This window comes from Alligator sinensis, unplaced genomic scaffold (genome assembly GCF_000455745.1).
Source record: "Alligator sinensis unplaced genomic scaffold, ASM45574v1 scaffold521_1, whole genome shotgun sequence".
NCBI classification, from domain to species: Eukaryota; Metazoa; Chordata; order Crocodylia; family Alligatoridae; genus Alligator; species Alligator sinensis.
The window spans coordinates 284689-301530 of record NW_005842374.1 but is presented as its reverse complement, the minus strand read 5'-3'; the positions used below and the strand labels follow the sequence as shown (position 1 = coordinate 301530).

At 45.6% G+C, this 16842-nt stretch overlaps 1 protein-coding gene across 1 annotated transcript in view; it reads right to left on the bottom strand.

Moving 5' to 3' along the window:
- LOC102383718 (LHFPL tetraspan subfamily member 1) overlaps positions 1-16842 on the bottom strand; it is a 31135-nt gene that overhangs the window by 3966 nt on the left and 10327 nt on the right. Inside the window, 1 exon segment of the mRNA XM_025210820.1 lies at positions 13248-13358. Coding sequence (XP_025066605.1) covers positions 13248-13358 — 111 coding nt within the window.

The window sequence follows — 16842 nt, the reverse complement described above, 5'->3', positions numbered from 1 at the left end:
GTCATGGCAGTGGCAGCTTTTAAACAAGTGTTACAAAACATTGAGGAAAAGCACATTTCAACCTCAGGATCACAGGAACTCACACAGGAAATATGCTCCAAAGGGTTGGGTTCATCCAGGGATCAAAATTGGCCATGTGACCCACTATGCATGTCCAATGCAAATAGCTCAAATGCACCCATCAGCAACTCGCAAACAGAGAAGATGACAGGTTGCAAATTATGTTCCCAATTGTAATTGAGCTCCAGTCACATGAGACATGAGTGTCCTGATGTCGTATAGACCAAGTGCCAAAGGGGCTTTCAGAGCTCATATGCAATTGTACAACATTTGCCTGACTGCTCTGGCCTCAGGGCAGCAGGTGTCTCCAAAGAGTGTAGTGTTCAAATTGGCGCAATATTCCCTTGAAGAAGCTACATGGTATACACAACCAACCCAGCCTTCATCTCAGCATGCCATGCTCCTATGCCATTGCATTTGGATGTGCACATGGTATCATAATTGCATATTTATTTTACTGATAATAAAACAATCCTTCCTGTACCTCCAGTAAAAAAAGACAAGATGATCCTCATTCCCCCAGAGACTGCAAACACTGTGACATCAGGCATCATTAGCAGGTTGAATCTGCTGCAGCCAGCTGTAACCTGCAGACTGTAAGCACTTTTGTGACACTGCCTTGTTGCGAGGAAACGTAAAGGACAGGATTTTCCACTCCTTTCTGCCAGATCTCCGCAACATGCCACCCCCATGTCCTAGCCCTATTTGGAGCTACATACCCCTTCACTGCTTGCAACAGGAGTACAAGAAGGAAACAAGATATGTGCATCCCATGTTCTCCTCGCTCTGTGCCCTGAACGATTGTAACCTACTGGAAAGGAAATTAAAAAAAAAAAACTTGCAGGGAAGAAAGAAAAGGTTTCCACAACAGATTAGCTTTTAAGAGAAGTCAGGAAGGGGTAGAAAGCTCATTGTGTTCCTCTTTGGTATGTATCATTGCTAACGGGCTCTCACTGAGTCACTCCATTCAAGTGTTGAGGTTTGCTGTGACAGGATCACTCATAAAAGTTATTAAATCATCACTCAGAGATGGGGCTGACATTTCAATCAGACTCTGCTTTTATTCCAAGTTGCAAATCTTATTGTGTGGCTTTAGTTCCTTAGATTCATCAGTAAATTAGATTACTTTGTTAATATTAAAAGAACTAAGCAACTGACTAGCATTTTAATGAATATCCATCTATCTACCTCTCTAGCTAGCTAGCTAGGTAGCTATCCCCAGTTTTTATAAAAGCCCCAGAATCAAAGAACTCAGATACAAAAAACTGTTTCCTCTCTCACTTTGATTGGGCTGGGCCATGTGATGAAAATGTTCATGTTCCTAAAGAGCATGGCCTTCTGGGTATGTCCACATGACACAATGCCAGCTCACCTCCTAGAAAGAGTATAACTGCATTAGTTCATATACTTCTAATTAGCCCCTGAGAGGCTAATTAGGTCAAAAGGCAGCCAGTGTTTATACAATTGTAACCCTTCCAGTACAAGAACTCTGTCATTCAAACAGGCCAGGTATCTGTGCATGTAGCCAAAGCCCTGGAAATCTGTTTAGTCTTCTCCTAAAGACTGTAAGTCCACCATTTGCCTTCCTACATGTTTCCAATGTCTAAGTACTCTCATTGTTATGAAACTGCATTTTATTCAAGGTTGAATTGTCTAAACTCAGCTTCTAGCCATTACATGCTGTTATGCCTTAGCTCAAATGAAAGGCCCCCTGATTATCAGATTTTTTTGTAAATACCTACATGTTGTGATCAAGTCACCTCTCCATCTCTTCTATAAACTGAATAAGAAGAGGGCTTCAAGCCTCCCATTGTAAGACTTCTTTTTCTGATCTGCCTATCACTTTTGAGGCAGTTCTTTGAACTCTCTCCAGTATTTCCACTTTTCTGCTGACACATGGACAACAAAACTGGAGGAAGTATTCCAGTAGCAGTCTTACCAGCACTGTGCCCAGTGGTCACCAACCAGTCAATCTGACTGATTTATGGAGCCTCTGACAGTCCATCTCAGTCTGTCAGAGGCTTCACGATCAGGAATGGCAGGATGCACGTGGCTGGGCTGAGCCATGCCCCCTGCCGCCCAGGCCGGGCTGGGTGAGGGGGGTCTGAGCCCAGGTACTTGTCCGGGAGGCAGGGGCAGGGCTGGGGCTGGGGCACAGTAAATCCTGAGGTGCCAAAAAGTGACCTTCACGATAAAAAGGTTGGAGACCACTGGTGTACACGCTTCCCTATTTCTGTGTGATTGTCTCCTTTATGCATCCTGTTAGTTGTTTTTGTCAGAACATGGTTTCTAGAGATCAAGTCAAAGGTGGCCCAAGTCTAATGGCCCATTGGTCTAGTATGGCTAAGACACACCAATTTCTGTGGTCAACAGCATATAGAGGAGTTATGTGGTCAGCATCACGTCCAGTTGTATTTGATTTTCAGCTAAATGACTGAATCAAAGCTGGGGGCAGTTTTCGGCAAGAATTCAGAGCAGAATTTGAACTCGCCTCTGGAGCATTATCTAATCTGCCAGTGCACCCCCCTGTGGGCACATACTGAGACAATTAGCTAAGATGGCCCCTACATGCTTCTCTGAATCACTATTATCAATTAGCTAAAATGGCTCCCCCATCCACCAATATTCTCAGCCAAACCTTACATTTAGCTATCTTAAAGATGGCCTATTGAATTATTATTCTATTGGTTACCATTTAACCAGGCAATTCAGATAAGTCTGTTGCAATAACCTATCCTCATTTTTTACAGCTCCATCAGTCGTATGTCCTCTCTAAACTTTGCCAGCAAAGTTTTATATATTATTGTCTAGATAATTGATTAAATTCTTAAACATTATTGGACCAAGAACTAGCCCCTGAGGGACCCCCCCTGGAAACACCATCAACAAACAACATTTTAAGATTTGTCAGTGGGCCATGGTTTAATCCATCAAATGTCTCCCCTGGTAATTCCATGTAGTTTACATTTTTAATCATAATGTCATGTAATACCATATAAAATTCCTTGGAGAAACTGAAGTTTCGTGACATTATTAGTCCATTATCTTGACAAAAAAAGAAGGCAGGTTTGTTTGACAAGACCTACCGTCCATGAAAGCCCGCTGACTGGCATCAATTATCTTTAGCCTCTTATTCTTTGTTGACAGAGTTGCAAATTAACTGGCCATTCTTTTACCTGGGACTGGTGTCAGTCTAGAGTTCCCTGTGTGTTCTCCTTTTACCCTATTGCAATATGGGAATGGCAATGTCATTCCTTTGGGATTTTTCCGTTTCCCAACACTTGTTAAAGCTACAATGAGTGGTTCTGGGGTCTCGTTAGCCAGCTCTTTTAAGTCTCTTGGGTGTATGTTCTCCCAGGCCTGTTGACTTGAAAATGTTTAATTTTATCAGATGCTGCCTCATCTCTTCCTTTAGTATACATGATTAATGGTTAATTCCTTCTACAATATCATATCGGATGGATAGATCTTCCCGCTTCATTCCAGACACTGCACAGAAATATCTGTTGAACCATTCTGCCTTTTGTATAGCACAATTGTTTATATTTGTATCATCTGAATCCAACAATGGACCTTTGCCTGATCGAGGCAGGGAGATTGCTGATAATCTGTTTAAAATATGCTATATTGTCTGGTTGCCAGGCCTTCATGGCAACAGTGCTGGAGAATATTTTGTCTATTTCCTTTAATGGAGGTACAGCAGGAAGTGGAGCCTTATTTGTTATAACTGTGCATTTGGCTTAATGTGCCGGGAAAAGTTTCCTTCTTATCAGAAGTTACATCACCAGGAACCTCTTCCGAGCTAGATCTTATTTTAAGTCATTTCCATAACGCTGTGTAGCAGAGTCTGGCATTCAGGTGATTCAGTTCCTCTCCAAGCAGCTCCCTTCAGTGCTGGAAGTTCTCATTTCATGACATGACACACAAATGCATTTTGCATTAGCAGTAGCAGCAGGAGCTCAAAGGAGGCTGAAGGTCCCATCTGTTCAGAAAAGCAACTGTCGGCTAAGTGCTTCAGCGTGTGCTACAGTATCAACATATTTTATATGCAGCCAAGCTAAATGATCATAGGGTTAAGGAAGTTCTTTCCTGGCAGTACCTGAGTGCCACTGATTCTAAAATAAAAAGCCAAAGTCTCTGGAAGGGCAATGATAAGAAAGCAAAAGGCCTTGGCAGAATCGTGACCAGTGGATGAGCGGAGAAATAACAGATACAGGTCATGTCTACACAGTAAGCTTATTATGCCTAATAGCAGCACCTGCCAGCATGCATGCTGGGTTTCTCTAAATTAGCTGCTTCCTAAAGTGGAAACTATAGGGCCACATACAAGTGATACTGCCAGCAGACTAGTTAGCCTGCCGGGACCTGCCCACCCTGCTCCCAGCTTAGGAAGCAGTCCACATGGTGTGGTGTGGCATGCTTGAAGGTGCTAAGGCTGGGCGTGGAAGGCTTAGGATGCAGATATGGCCATAAGGGTATCAAGTACCAAAATACTGGAGTGATAGGTGGATTCCAAATGCCCCAACAGACAGAGACACAAAATGGAGTACCCCTTCCTTCCTCTGGTCACTGACATCTCTTGCAAGGTCATTGTTCTATGCAGGTTGGTAGCAATCATAACACTTCATGCTTCAAAGGAAGGAAAACACCCTTGGTCAATGATATACAAGTGTATATGGGAGATCAGTAGATGGTATTTTCTTTGGGATCTAATCTTTACTCAATCTCCTGACACCCTGAAGCATGAAATCCAATCCCCTTTATTATCCTATCTTACCTTGCTACAAATGCTGTGAAAGGACATCAAATTATTCAGGGTGTGCGAAATGGGCCATGTTCAATTAGGATTCAGCCCAAATCGGGAACAGTGATTTGATTAATTGATTTGGATCACTGTCCCAATTCGATTCAGCTAAATCCAAAACTGAAGATTCGATGCTGATTCGGAGAATCAGCGATTCGGCCATAGACACAGCTTTAAATGTTTTTTCTACATACCTCGAGGTAACAGGCGCAGCTTGTGACTGCTGCAATGCTGGGGTGGTTGGAGAGTCCCACAGGGGTGCAGGTAGGGGGGGGCACCCGGAAGATTCAGCCACCGAATCTCCGCCGAATCGAATCAGTAACCGAACCTTCGTACGGCCCTACAAATTATCCAGCCCATTATAGAAACCTGTGGGAGTACATTAGTGTAAATGATCTTACCTGGGCCATTTCCCCTTCAGAATGGATACGTTTTAGAGGGAATATATAGCTTGTAATTGTGTGAGGTGCCTGGGGCCCATGGATGGTGTCCCTTAGCCAGCTGGTACAAATACACAGCCCAGGAGATAAATTTAAGTGGGATTTCACACAGCCCTATGAGTGAGTCAAATGTTCTGTCAAAGCTGTTTCCAGTAGAAAACTGGGTTACTAAAATAAAAGGTTTCATGAAAAGCATCTGTTTTTCCATAGAAAGTTGCAATTTTCCTATGAAGAAAGAACATCCAAACATTATGCAAAAATGCAGATGAGAGTTGGAGCTTAGATGCCTTATGCGCCTCTACAGGCTAAATCCCCTGGCTGGATTATATCTCTGAGGAGGCATCAAGATATCCCAGCAAAGGGGGAAATCTTCAACTATCTGGGAGATGAAGTCCAGCCAGGTAGGCCAAAGAAATCTGGGGGATTTGAACAGAAAACGTTGGGTTTTGAATTCTTTTGTCAAAAAAGTAAAAATGGTCTATAGAAGGGGGAGAGAACTTCCTTCCCCAGTCATCTCCACTGATTACGCAGATTTACTGCAAGGGAACAATGAGTGTGAATCAGTATTTTAAGGCTGATTAAGCCTGGACCTCTATAGTCAACAAGACTCATTCCCAAAAGAGAAAATCCATCAAGCAGAAGAAAGTCTGAGGTTGAGTTCTGGTTCCCCCATTCTTTCCCATTTCCTAGAGAAAGCAAAATAATCTCTGACACTATAATCCTTGGCCTTATGGAAATCAATTTTCAAAGCCTTTTGAATATTCACCAAATGTAAACAATTTGCAAGGATTTGATAGATGATCTCTGAGGAATAATAACACTCCGATATGGAGTCCCCCTGGAAAAGAGCTGATACTTCCCAACCCGCCTTTGCTAACAGAGACCTCCATCAAAATATGATGCATTTCTAGCAGCCTCTTCCTGCTTGTGAGGGAAGCCAGGATCTCTCTAGTGTCTTCCTCCTGAGGTAGGCAAACTCATCTCCAGCTCTTTATGCTGAGAAAAGTGCTCCATGCTTACTTCACTGGGACTGATCTCAAGCAGAGATACAGTCTGCTCAGCAGTAAGGCAGATCGATGCTCAGTGGGAGCCCTCACACCATGGATGATGTATCACTGGAGCCCAGTAATTTATATTGCCAAATTTGAAGGCCACGGATCCTGTTGCTCCATGAATCGGCCGCCTCATTCAAATGCAGAAAGAAACTGACTTTTAAGAATCAGTCCTCAAGCTGTTTTCAACATGACTTTGTTTAAAACTGAACATACTGTACTGTACTATACTTCAATTTTCTAACCAAGCAAATGGCTCTTGAAGTCCTAATAAAATGCCTGTGAGCATCAATTCAAACACTAGCAAAATTCCTTGTGCGTACCCAAGACGTTTTGCATTCAATTGATCTCAGCCAGGTATAAACAGACCTGTTCGCCCAGAAAAGGTTTGAACTTACAAACATTAGGAAACCGACCGAGCCTCCGTCTATTTCAGCCCCCACGAGACCCTTCCTGGCCGAAGGCAGCTGGTTTTGGTTGAAAATGGGCAAGTCCCCGAGACTCCAGACCACAACCAGAATGAAACAGACCCCAGATCCTGTAACACATTCAGGAAGGGGGAGAGTCTAGTAAGCTGGCAAACAGGATGTGGACTGAGAAGTGCAGCTCAGTGGCCCTTTAAAAAGGCAAGCTCCAAGGAGAAAGCAGTGAGAATCTGGACCTGCCCCCAGGGTGCTCTGGTGAATCCATAGTTTCTTTACAGCGCCAGTGGAAACTGGGATATGCAGGGTGCGGAGGGTTTTATCAGTCTTCATCTATCCCTTCCCAGAGCTGGGTTTCAGACCACTGTTTCCTTTCATCTATATTCCCTCCAGATGCACGAACCACTCTTCTGACTCTGAAACCCAAAGCAGAAATCAGCTGCAAGGCAAGAGTGCAAAGAAAGCAGAAAGAACAGCATCAAAAGAAGCCCTGTGAATTAGAGGACGAAAGGCCCGCAGTAGCTGACTCAATTACCTGGCTATACTGACATCTAGAGTCCCTTCTGGGTACAGTCTGTCAGGGATTAAAATGGTACTGTTGCTACAGAAGTGGGGAAGTGTAAAACACGGAGTGCTCCCAAGAAAGGTGGCAGGAGTATGGCATGCCGCAGCCGGGCAGGCCCCTCCCCCAGGGCTACCTCTTTAAACCACAGCTTTTTATGCATGTGCTTATCAATCGCTATTTGGGAAATGAGACATGAAGATGGCCCCAAAGACTGAAGTCCTTTTCTAATCCATAGACAAGGCACAACACAAATGAGAACGAAGTCTCCTCGTTGCTCCCCCCTGAACTGGATGGGAGGCTGGGGAACTGTTGTTGCTCTCTGCCTGGATTGCCCCTGCATCCAAGACCTCTGCAGAGCAAGCTGTGTCCTTCAGAGACCCAGCTTTGCACCAACCCAATGAAGACACAGGTTACAGCCTTTCACCTGCACCATAGAGAAGCCAAGCAGGAATTAAATGGCACCTGGAACGGAATTGCACTGACTGAACACCTGAACCCTGTGGACTTGGGGGTTACATTGGACCAAATACTTACCTTCAAAGTGCATGTGGAAAAGACAAAAGGTAAAATCAGAGCCCACAACAGCATACTTTGAAAGGCAGTCACCTCAAAGTGGGGAGCGAGCCCCACTACATTACGAACCACTGCTATTGCCTTGTGTTACTCCCTTGCCGAGCATGCATGTCCAGCATGGGAACAATGAGTGCATGCCAAGAAACTAGACCCGGTTCTAGATGATAGCTGTCATGAAATAACAGGATGTCTAAAGCTGACACCAAAGGATAGCCTGCACTTACTGGCTGGGCTTGCACCACCTGATATCAGAAGAAAGATAACAAGCCAAAAAGAAAGATCACAGCAGATGGAAGATGGTCACACAGAAGCCACCAAACAGCTTAAAGCACGAAAGGGTTTGTGACCAGTGTTACGCCCTTGGATACGCCGACTGACAGGGTACAGCTGAGGTTATAGAAAGAAAGATTACGTGCAACCAGATGCCCTGAAATGGCCTGGAACCCCAGGAGCATTGGCGATGCATAGGGGGTGCACACGCACCCCCTGAGACTGGCAGTGCACCCACTGCGAAAAGTGCTGCTGACGCTGCCGGTGGTGCCTGCAGGCAGTTGCCACTTGCCATCCTCCCCCGCTGGCTGCATCTGTGGGCAGTCCCCAATTGCTGCTGGCCACTGCCGACGCTGCTGGCGGTGTCTGTGGATGGTCGCTGACCACCAGTAGGTGCTCCCCAACCCCCCGCCACCACCACAGCCACCTAAGGGAGCTCCCCACTCACCACCACCTGCAGGCAGTCGCTGTGCCCCCCCAGCCTCTGAGGGCATGTGTTGTTCGTGCCTAGGAGGACCTTTCCAGAGGGGCTGATACAGACAGGTCAACATGGTGATATCTGTACAGATTACTCTTGCAAGCCTGAAGATCAAAAGCAAACATGATCAAATGGGGCTATTCTAATAACACAAATACATGTGAGCACAGTGAAGTGCAGACTATGGAGCACCTGCTTGCTTGGCAACTCCTTGGTGAGACCAGTATGAAGGAGGACCTTGCTGCAGCAACAGAAAGAGCCATCATTTGTGCACAATTCTGGGAAAACATCTAGTTGACAACGAGGACACAAGAAGCAGCAGCAGCAGCACAGAAGCATTCCCAAGGGGGACATTATTGCCTTCCCTATGGCCTGGCTGGAGGGAGAGAGCAATGATAACATGGCTGGGCCCAGTGACACTACTGCCAGAACAAAAAGTGTTCCAAGTACTCAGAACAGCCCATTTGTCAGCTGCGTGCGTGTGCTCTCTGCCCCAACTGTTTCAAAGGTTACAACCACTCTAAGGGAGAAATGTACTTCCATAACTAAGGACTCTGTCTGGACAACTGCCTGAAGTACCAATTAAAAACACAACTGGGCAGCCAGTGGCTGACTTGAAAAGTCTTGCGAGTGCCTGGGAAACAAAGAGAGGAAAGGTCAAGGCAGGCAGAGAGGATACCAAGCCCCAAATGCAATTCAGAGCACAATAGCTAGAGAAATCAATGCTCAGAAGCCCATTGCAAAAGTAGCATCTTAAACATTCAGAGAAGTTGGGCCCCTGAGTTGCTCAGGCTGTATCTTTCCAGTTAAAGACAAATTTAAAACTAAAAGCAGTCAACCACAAGCATCAGCTCATCTTTTTTTCTTGTGCTTGCCCAGAGTCTACATGTGCAGTCCCCTGGACATAAGAATGCCCAAGGCCTCTTGACTTCTGGATTTTGCTGACTTTTATGCCTTTAAGTTCTAAACCAGTATGTTACATGAACATAGCTTTGCTTTATATACAACTACAGGTTGTGTAGATCACATAATAAGCATTCTTTCTCCTCCCTCCTGAAATGAATCTGGACTTTAAAATATGGCTACGTTCAGGCCGTGCAAAGAAAAGACTCTGCACTCCATGTGTATAGGAAGCCAGGTGCTTCCAGTGAAGGCTGGTGCCAAGGGCTTCCAAGGGATCTCAGAGAGCTCGTCAATGGAAAGTTGAGCGCCACTCATTGGGGATCAGGGACCTCACTCCTGTGCATGTTAAGATAATGACTATAGCTTTCTCCATCTAGGAGCAATAGAGAAAATCCATTCCTTTTGTTTTCAAACTGAGCAGATTTCGTAAAGAAGCTGAGAGCACCCTTTTCTCTATGAGCACTTTTTGAAGAATCACTTGACTTTCGGGTGAGGAGCTTCTTCATTCAGGTTCTGATGAAATGAACAAAGCAGAGTGAGGTGAAAAAGGATGGGGATTTACTGCAAAACAGCTGATGGGGGCAGTTATCCCCCATCAGCTGTTTTGCAGTAAATCTGCCTGCTGCCTGTCTGTCTGCCTGCTCTTATCCTGCGGTAAGTATAAGCTGCAACAGGGCAATTTAGCCCAGGCAGTTACCTTGGAACAGCAGCTCCACAGCTGCCCATCTCCTTAGAAGCTCAGATACGCTGGTGATGGGTTCAAAGACTTCCAAAGAACAGGATCAGACCTATATCTGACATCAGTTAGAGAAATTTTGAGCAGCTGCACTTCCGAGAGCCACAGGCAGCATGATAAATGTTATTTTTATGGTTTAATTTGATTATGAAAAATAAAGCTGTAGGCTAGAATACTTAGGAGGGGCACTTTGATCATCCCTAATTGGCCTCAACCAATTCGACATGAGCATCGTGCCTCTACAGCCCATGCATGTTGCTATCTCAGGAGAGTCAGCAAGAAAGGAAATACTCTGCCAGCTAAACTCTCCTCCTCCCTCCCTTCCCCAGCTCTCTCCTTGTGTTTGATGTTGAAAGCACTTTGCATGCAAGGAAGCTGAAGACAGCTTACAGAGTAACTCCACTGTCAGGAGGACTGCTCCTCCTGAGCTAGATTTTGCTCAATGTCTCCTTTCCTTGTACTTCCAATCCTTTCTCAGCCTCTTAAAAGCCTCGGTGGGGCCCCTGCTGAGAATCCTATGAGAGGAAGTGGTTCCTGGACAGAGGTGTTTGTAGTTAGCAATCCACGGCAGTTCATCCCAAAAGCCCTGGTTCAGCAAAGCACTTAAGTGCATGCTTAAGTATGTGTCTGAGTCCCACTGAAATCAATGGCACTTAGAGTGAAATGAGTAGAATTCTTTGTTGAATCACTGCACAAAGGAAGAAAGATGCCCTTTTACACTGGAAACGAATAATGTCTCTGGTGTTCTGGAGCCCACAGTGTCGTATGTTAGCTAGAGTTGTATGTTGTATAGAGTTCACCACTTCTGCTGCTTCAGCAGTGCAAAGGAGCCCAAGAGTGGCAAAAGTGGCCTGTAATCTGCTACATAAAATGGCCCGTCTACACACCACAAAGTAGGCTGTAGCCTACAAAAGTTTATGCCTTTCTGAATGAGTTTGGGCTTATTACACCTTATGCTGAAAGCCACACAAATGTTAATCGGTTTAGTGTTGTTTTGGTTTAGTGGAGTATCTTTAAGCAAAAAACCTTCTCTGACTGTCCTTCACCTGCACAACTGTGACTTGCCACTAGAGGCTTGGTAAGCAGGGGCAGGGCTAGGACCTGTGCGTAGCCTCAGGCAAAAATGGTACATCTGGATACCTGGGGATCAAGATTCCAGTTGGAAGCATCCCTGACACCCCCAGGGGATGCCAGGACCTGATGCACACAGAGGCTGAGGTACCTGGGGGGATGGGGTTGCTGGCCATGGGAAAGGACCACATGGGAGGCACTGCAGGTCCCAGCTGCTCCAAGGCTGTGGTGCTCATTCTGCCCGATGTACCCGAGAGTCCAGGCACCGTACCTGGCTCCACTGCACCCCAGCCTCCCCGCTCGCCCTGACTCACAGAACAGGAAGGAGGGAAGGGGCCCCTGCATCCTGGGATACTGAAAGACCTCAGTTTGGGTGGAACAGCTGCGTGGAGTGGCCACACCTTCATGGAACAGGAAGAAAGTTATGCCGATTAGAGATAATCCTGCCCTAAAATGGTGCAACTTTGAGCCAAATAACAAGTGCTTTAAGACACATAAAGGTGTTAACATGCAGCCAGTCCAGGGGCTAAGAGCTCCAGTATGTGTGGGTCGCCACCCGATCCCGTCCATGCGGCCATGTGCGGGCTATTGATTAAAAGATTGTTTACTTACACCAAAGACGGTCGTGGTGTAGGCTGGACAGTTTCCCAGGCTCAGCTCCGCTTAAGTACTTGCTAGAGGACTCCGACAATTGACCCCGAAGTTGTTGAAGCTCCGCGGGTTTGGCTCGGTAATTGGCCCCGGAGTGGTTGAAGCTCCACGGGTTTGGTAGTTTCAAAGGAAAGGGATACTTCTAGGATCGCGCTCGGTGACGGGGAGAGGCTAGAGGCTGTTTGGCCCCCGGAGTGGTTGAAGCTCTGCGGGTTCGGTAAATAGGCCCCCGGAGTTGTTAAGACTCCGTGGGTTCGGTAATTCGGCCCTCTATTGCCCTCTTAAGGAGAAAAGAAAAAGCTGGGTTCGAAGGGATTAACAGTGCTTAGAGATCTTCATGCTCTTTCTCCCAAACTCCAATTGCTTTTTCTTTTTCTTTTTCTTTTTTTTTTTCCTCTCTCTCTCTCTCTCTCTCTCTCTCTCTCTCTCTCTCTCCAACTTGGGTGGAAGCCACCCAAGCTCTTTATACGGCTAGCAAGCCAATCGCTAGCCGCCACGTGTGCCTATATTAAGATCGGCCAATAATGTGGCGCGAATCTAAATACAAATGGCGGGAACTCCTTTGCACCGTGCATCATTATGATGCAAAAGAAATGCACCATGCAAAGAAGGCTACAAACTGGCGGGAAATACTCTTTTTGCACGTGGGTTCTCCTATTGTAGCAGAAAACTCTACCGTGCAAAGGAGCTGCAATTTGGCGGGAACATAATTTAGCGGTGCCGAAGCACACAAAAACAAAAAAACACAACTTTGGGTTGTGACACAGTAGAGTCCCCTAAAATTACAGTTTAACAAGGCCCTTAATCTTTACCGTGCCACCCTGCACTGTCTTCTACCTAACTTCAGATAACAAGACTTGTATCTAGCTAGAGGGCACCTAGCACAATAGGATGATGCTAGTCATGAAAAGCTGTGCCCCAGACCTGATTTTCAGACACCGCTATGCCTAGCTCTACCTGAGAGCAAATCCGATTCACCAGTCATCACAGAGGATCATTAGCAATCCAGCCAGATGGTACCTCTCTAATCAACTTTCAGCAAAACAGAACACAGGGGTTATAGGACCCGTAACGCTGACAACAGCTATGATAGCTGTATCTCACTGGCCAGAACAGTACTTGCTTGGAAGAATAACATCATCATTATTGTTAAGGACTCTCATAAGATGATTAATTGGAGGCAATGTGTATGCAAACCCAGATACCCCATTAACTATTGGACATTCTCCTTTCCAAGACTGCCTTACCTAATTGATATTGATTGGAGACATTCCCACATGCCTGTTGTATCTCTGGGCTGTTCCATCCTAAAGGGTACAAAGCACAGCCTGAACTTGATGAACAGCTCTGTAATGGAAAGAGAGGAGGGGAAAAAAATGTAAAGCTAGCTAGCTATCTCCGAGATGTTAAGAAAAATAATTACATCTTTGCTGTTCTGGGTCACTGTGACAGGATGCTAAGAAATGGTGAGTTCACATTGCACATTTTATCTCTTTCAGCATATGCTGATGTTTCTGAAAACCTGATTGAACAGCATAAGGGTGTTTTGATTAAATAATTAAAAGCTGCAGCATAAGCAAATGTAGTTTGCAAGAAATGATGCTCAGAAGCAGAGCTAATACTCTGAGAGCGTGGAGGTAATGGGGAAGCCAAGAGCACAGGCACACAGGAACAGGTTGCTATGGAACTGAAAGGTTACGTTGCTATTCGATTTTCTCTATAGTGCACCTTCAAGTGCAGAGAGCTCTCCCGTGCTAGGTGGGGCAGCTGCCATTTTGTGTTTCAGTTCACACGTGGAGCATTGCATTACATTCCTTTTCTCTGAGGGGGACTTGGAGCCAAATCTGAAGTCAACAGATTAACTCCAAGTTGGACTATAAAGAGAACGGGCACCCGTACAGTTATTGCCTCCTTGCTTCTTGATTTCTACAGCCTCACATAAAAGCCAGTGAGACTGAGAAATGCATCATATGCTCTAGGGGTATAAGAACTGTTACCTCCGACCTTACAGGATAGAGCTGAAGCAAACGCATTTAAAAATTAAACAAATACTTGCCAACAAACATTTGCAGCCAGGCCGTGCCCTATACAGGAGTCAGAAGAAGGGGAAGGGAGAATATATATCTATCATTTGCAACAGCTGAGAGGGTCGTTAGGAGAAATTGTGCCTGCAGACAACAGTCCTATAAGGCACGGACTTAGCAAAAAACTCCTGACCGACTGACCGCTTTATCTAGTTTGGGTTTCCAATTTCTTGGCTATTGCGGGGTTTTTTTATTTGGGGAGTTTTGTTTTGTTTTCTGCTGTATTGAGGCAGGCAAGCTCAGTCGTGCTGCAGGAAACAGCCCAGCTTTGTACCATCTCTCTTCCTTCAATGTACTCAGCAACCATTGACCACAGTAAATGGCTTGCCAAGATATGTTTCAAGCAGATAAATAATAGCCTGTAACAAACAATGATAAATATGCTCTGCTCCAGACATTGCCATGGGTGCAAGTTGGCGTTGGGGCCCATGCCGGGGCCATCATCATTCTCCTCCATTTAATGATGCAAAGTTGCTTTGAATCCCCTCTCTCCTCTGGGCAGTTGGTTGGTAAAAAACTGTTGGCTGGTAAAAAATACTAAGGAATAAGCCAGGCAAGCACACGTCCTCATCCCCAACCCATATCAGAGCCATGATTATCAATCATACTTACATAAAGCTCCATTTTGTTATGAGCTGAATTCCCTCAACACCTCTAAGTCAATGGGATCTGAGGGGCTCAGTAGAATGGGCTGAATGTTTTGAATGGGTTTAGTGTATCCAATGAACGTGGCTTCTCTTTCTGTCGTGATCCAGAGCAGAACCGTGAAATGTCAAATTCAGCTGCTGTTGGAGATCACCACTGAGCAATCCTCCATTTGTAGTTATTTCACAAGCAGCTCCTTTAAAATGTGAGTTGTGATAGGATAGAGAGGTCACATGGTAGGTTTCTAGTGCTTGGTTGAGCAAATGTAATATTTTGGGGCCAAATTCTTGATGGTGCAAAGCTGCTTTAGCAACCGCTGAAGTGATCGCTTGTTACACAGGGCAAGTTAAAAATCTGCATTTTTGGCCATTTTTCTTCAGTATTTGCCCAGGGGCAACAAGCGTGTTTGTAAGAATAGTCACATAAACTGAGCAGGAAACAGAAATTGGGGGTAAAGTGATTTATTTAAAACATAAGTCCATTAATAGCACATTCTCCTTCCCTTGTCCTATTAAAGCCCAAATCAGAGTCTTCAAACACTCACCTTAGGCAGAGTGGAGCTGGACAGAAGCCGCACCAGAACAACGATGCGAACGCAGCTCGACAATAATGATGCCTGGGCTTGAGCAGCAGTTATAGTAGCAGTCAGCCATCTCCCTCCCAATTATTTCCAAATAAATATGTCTGTAGGGCTGCACCTCCCATGCACAATCCCTTTAGAGAAGTGAAAGGCACTAAGCCGAGACTGCATTTTGCAGACTTATAACTGAAAACTAATCCCATTATACTTGATCAAAGAGCTAAAGGGAGGCCCTGAAGGGTGTATTCTCAAAAACGAAGCAATAAGTAAATTATGCTACAGTACATTTGCACTTTTCAGCATTTCCTTTATTACTTGTATTACCAAGCAGAATGGATGAGTTTTCCAAGGTGGCACAGCTTTGAAAGCTTATTGCTTGAAAACTCTTGGGCAATAGCTGACAGATACAAATGCAGAGGGTGGAGGCGATATCATATTCATGTGATTAGCAGTGCCTAACTGAAGGGATGGTTAGCCAGGATATTTGCCCATTCCTGGTTGTGAACTGATGTAAATGGTTTCATGATATATTGGACCAGCATTTCTCTGCTAGGTCCAGGAATGGCAGGAGAGTGAGAGAGAGGAAAGGATCAGGGCTTAGGTGGTAGGGAGAAACCTAGCCACTAATCATCTCTGGCACTGGGGATGGAAAGAAGCGGGGACTCTAGAAGGAAGGTGTAGTGGGCTCACACCAAGAAAATGCAGAAGTCATGTGTGCATGATCCAAAAATCATACACTTAATGTACAAGTGTGACCTTAACAAGATGTGATCTTTGCATTACTGGATCATTGCCTTGCATTGTCCATGTGTGATCCTTGCCTCAAAAGATGTTGGGAAGAGCAGGAGGGACCTTCTGGACTCTTCTGAAGCTGCACTGTAGGTCTGTGTCAGTATTTAGAGCAATGATACTCAACCAGGGTGTCATGGCGCCCTGGAATGCCCTGATATGCTTTTAAGGGTGCTGTGGGGTGTCACGCAACTGTTACATGGGCAAACACCAACGTGATTCACAAAATAAACCCAGGGATAGTATTCAGTGGGAATCTATGGTGTCAAAAACATTCTGACATCTTGGCCGTGTCCATGCGAGCGTGAACATTTGTTTCCCCAGGGACAAGAAATAGCAGCACACCTTCTGCCGCTGCTGCTTGTCCCCAGGGAATGCCTGTGCCACACGCACTCTAGCATGTAGCAGATAGGGGAGGGGAGGCTGGAGCCAGCACTGGGCTGGTCCTGGCAGCCTTACCTGGGATCTTGTGGGGCCTCCTGGGGCTACAGCAGTGGCAATCCTGCCACTCGGACCCTGGCCAGCAGCTGGAGTCTGGCTCCGACTGGTCAGGCTCCAGTTTTGGGTAGCATGGACTGTCCCCGTGTGCCCCACTCGACATTTTTATTTTTTTGGTGCAGGTTTTTTGGACTTTGGGATCTCCTGGGATCCAAAAAACCCAAACCTCTGCACTGCTACCTTGCAGCATGGAGAGCAGCTGAATGTGTGGTATGTGACAC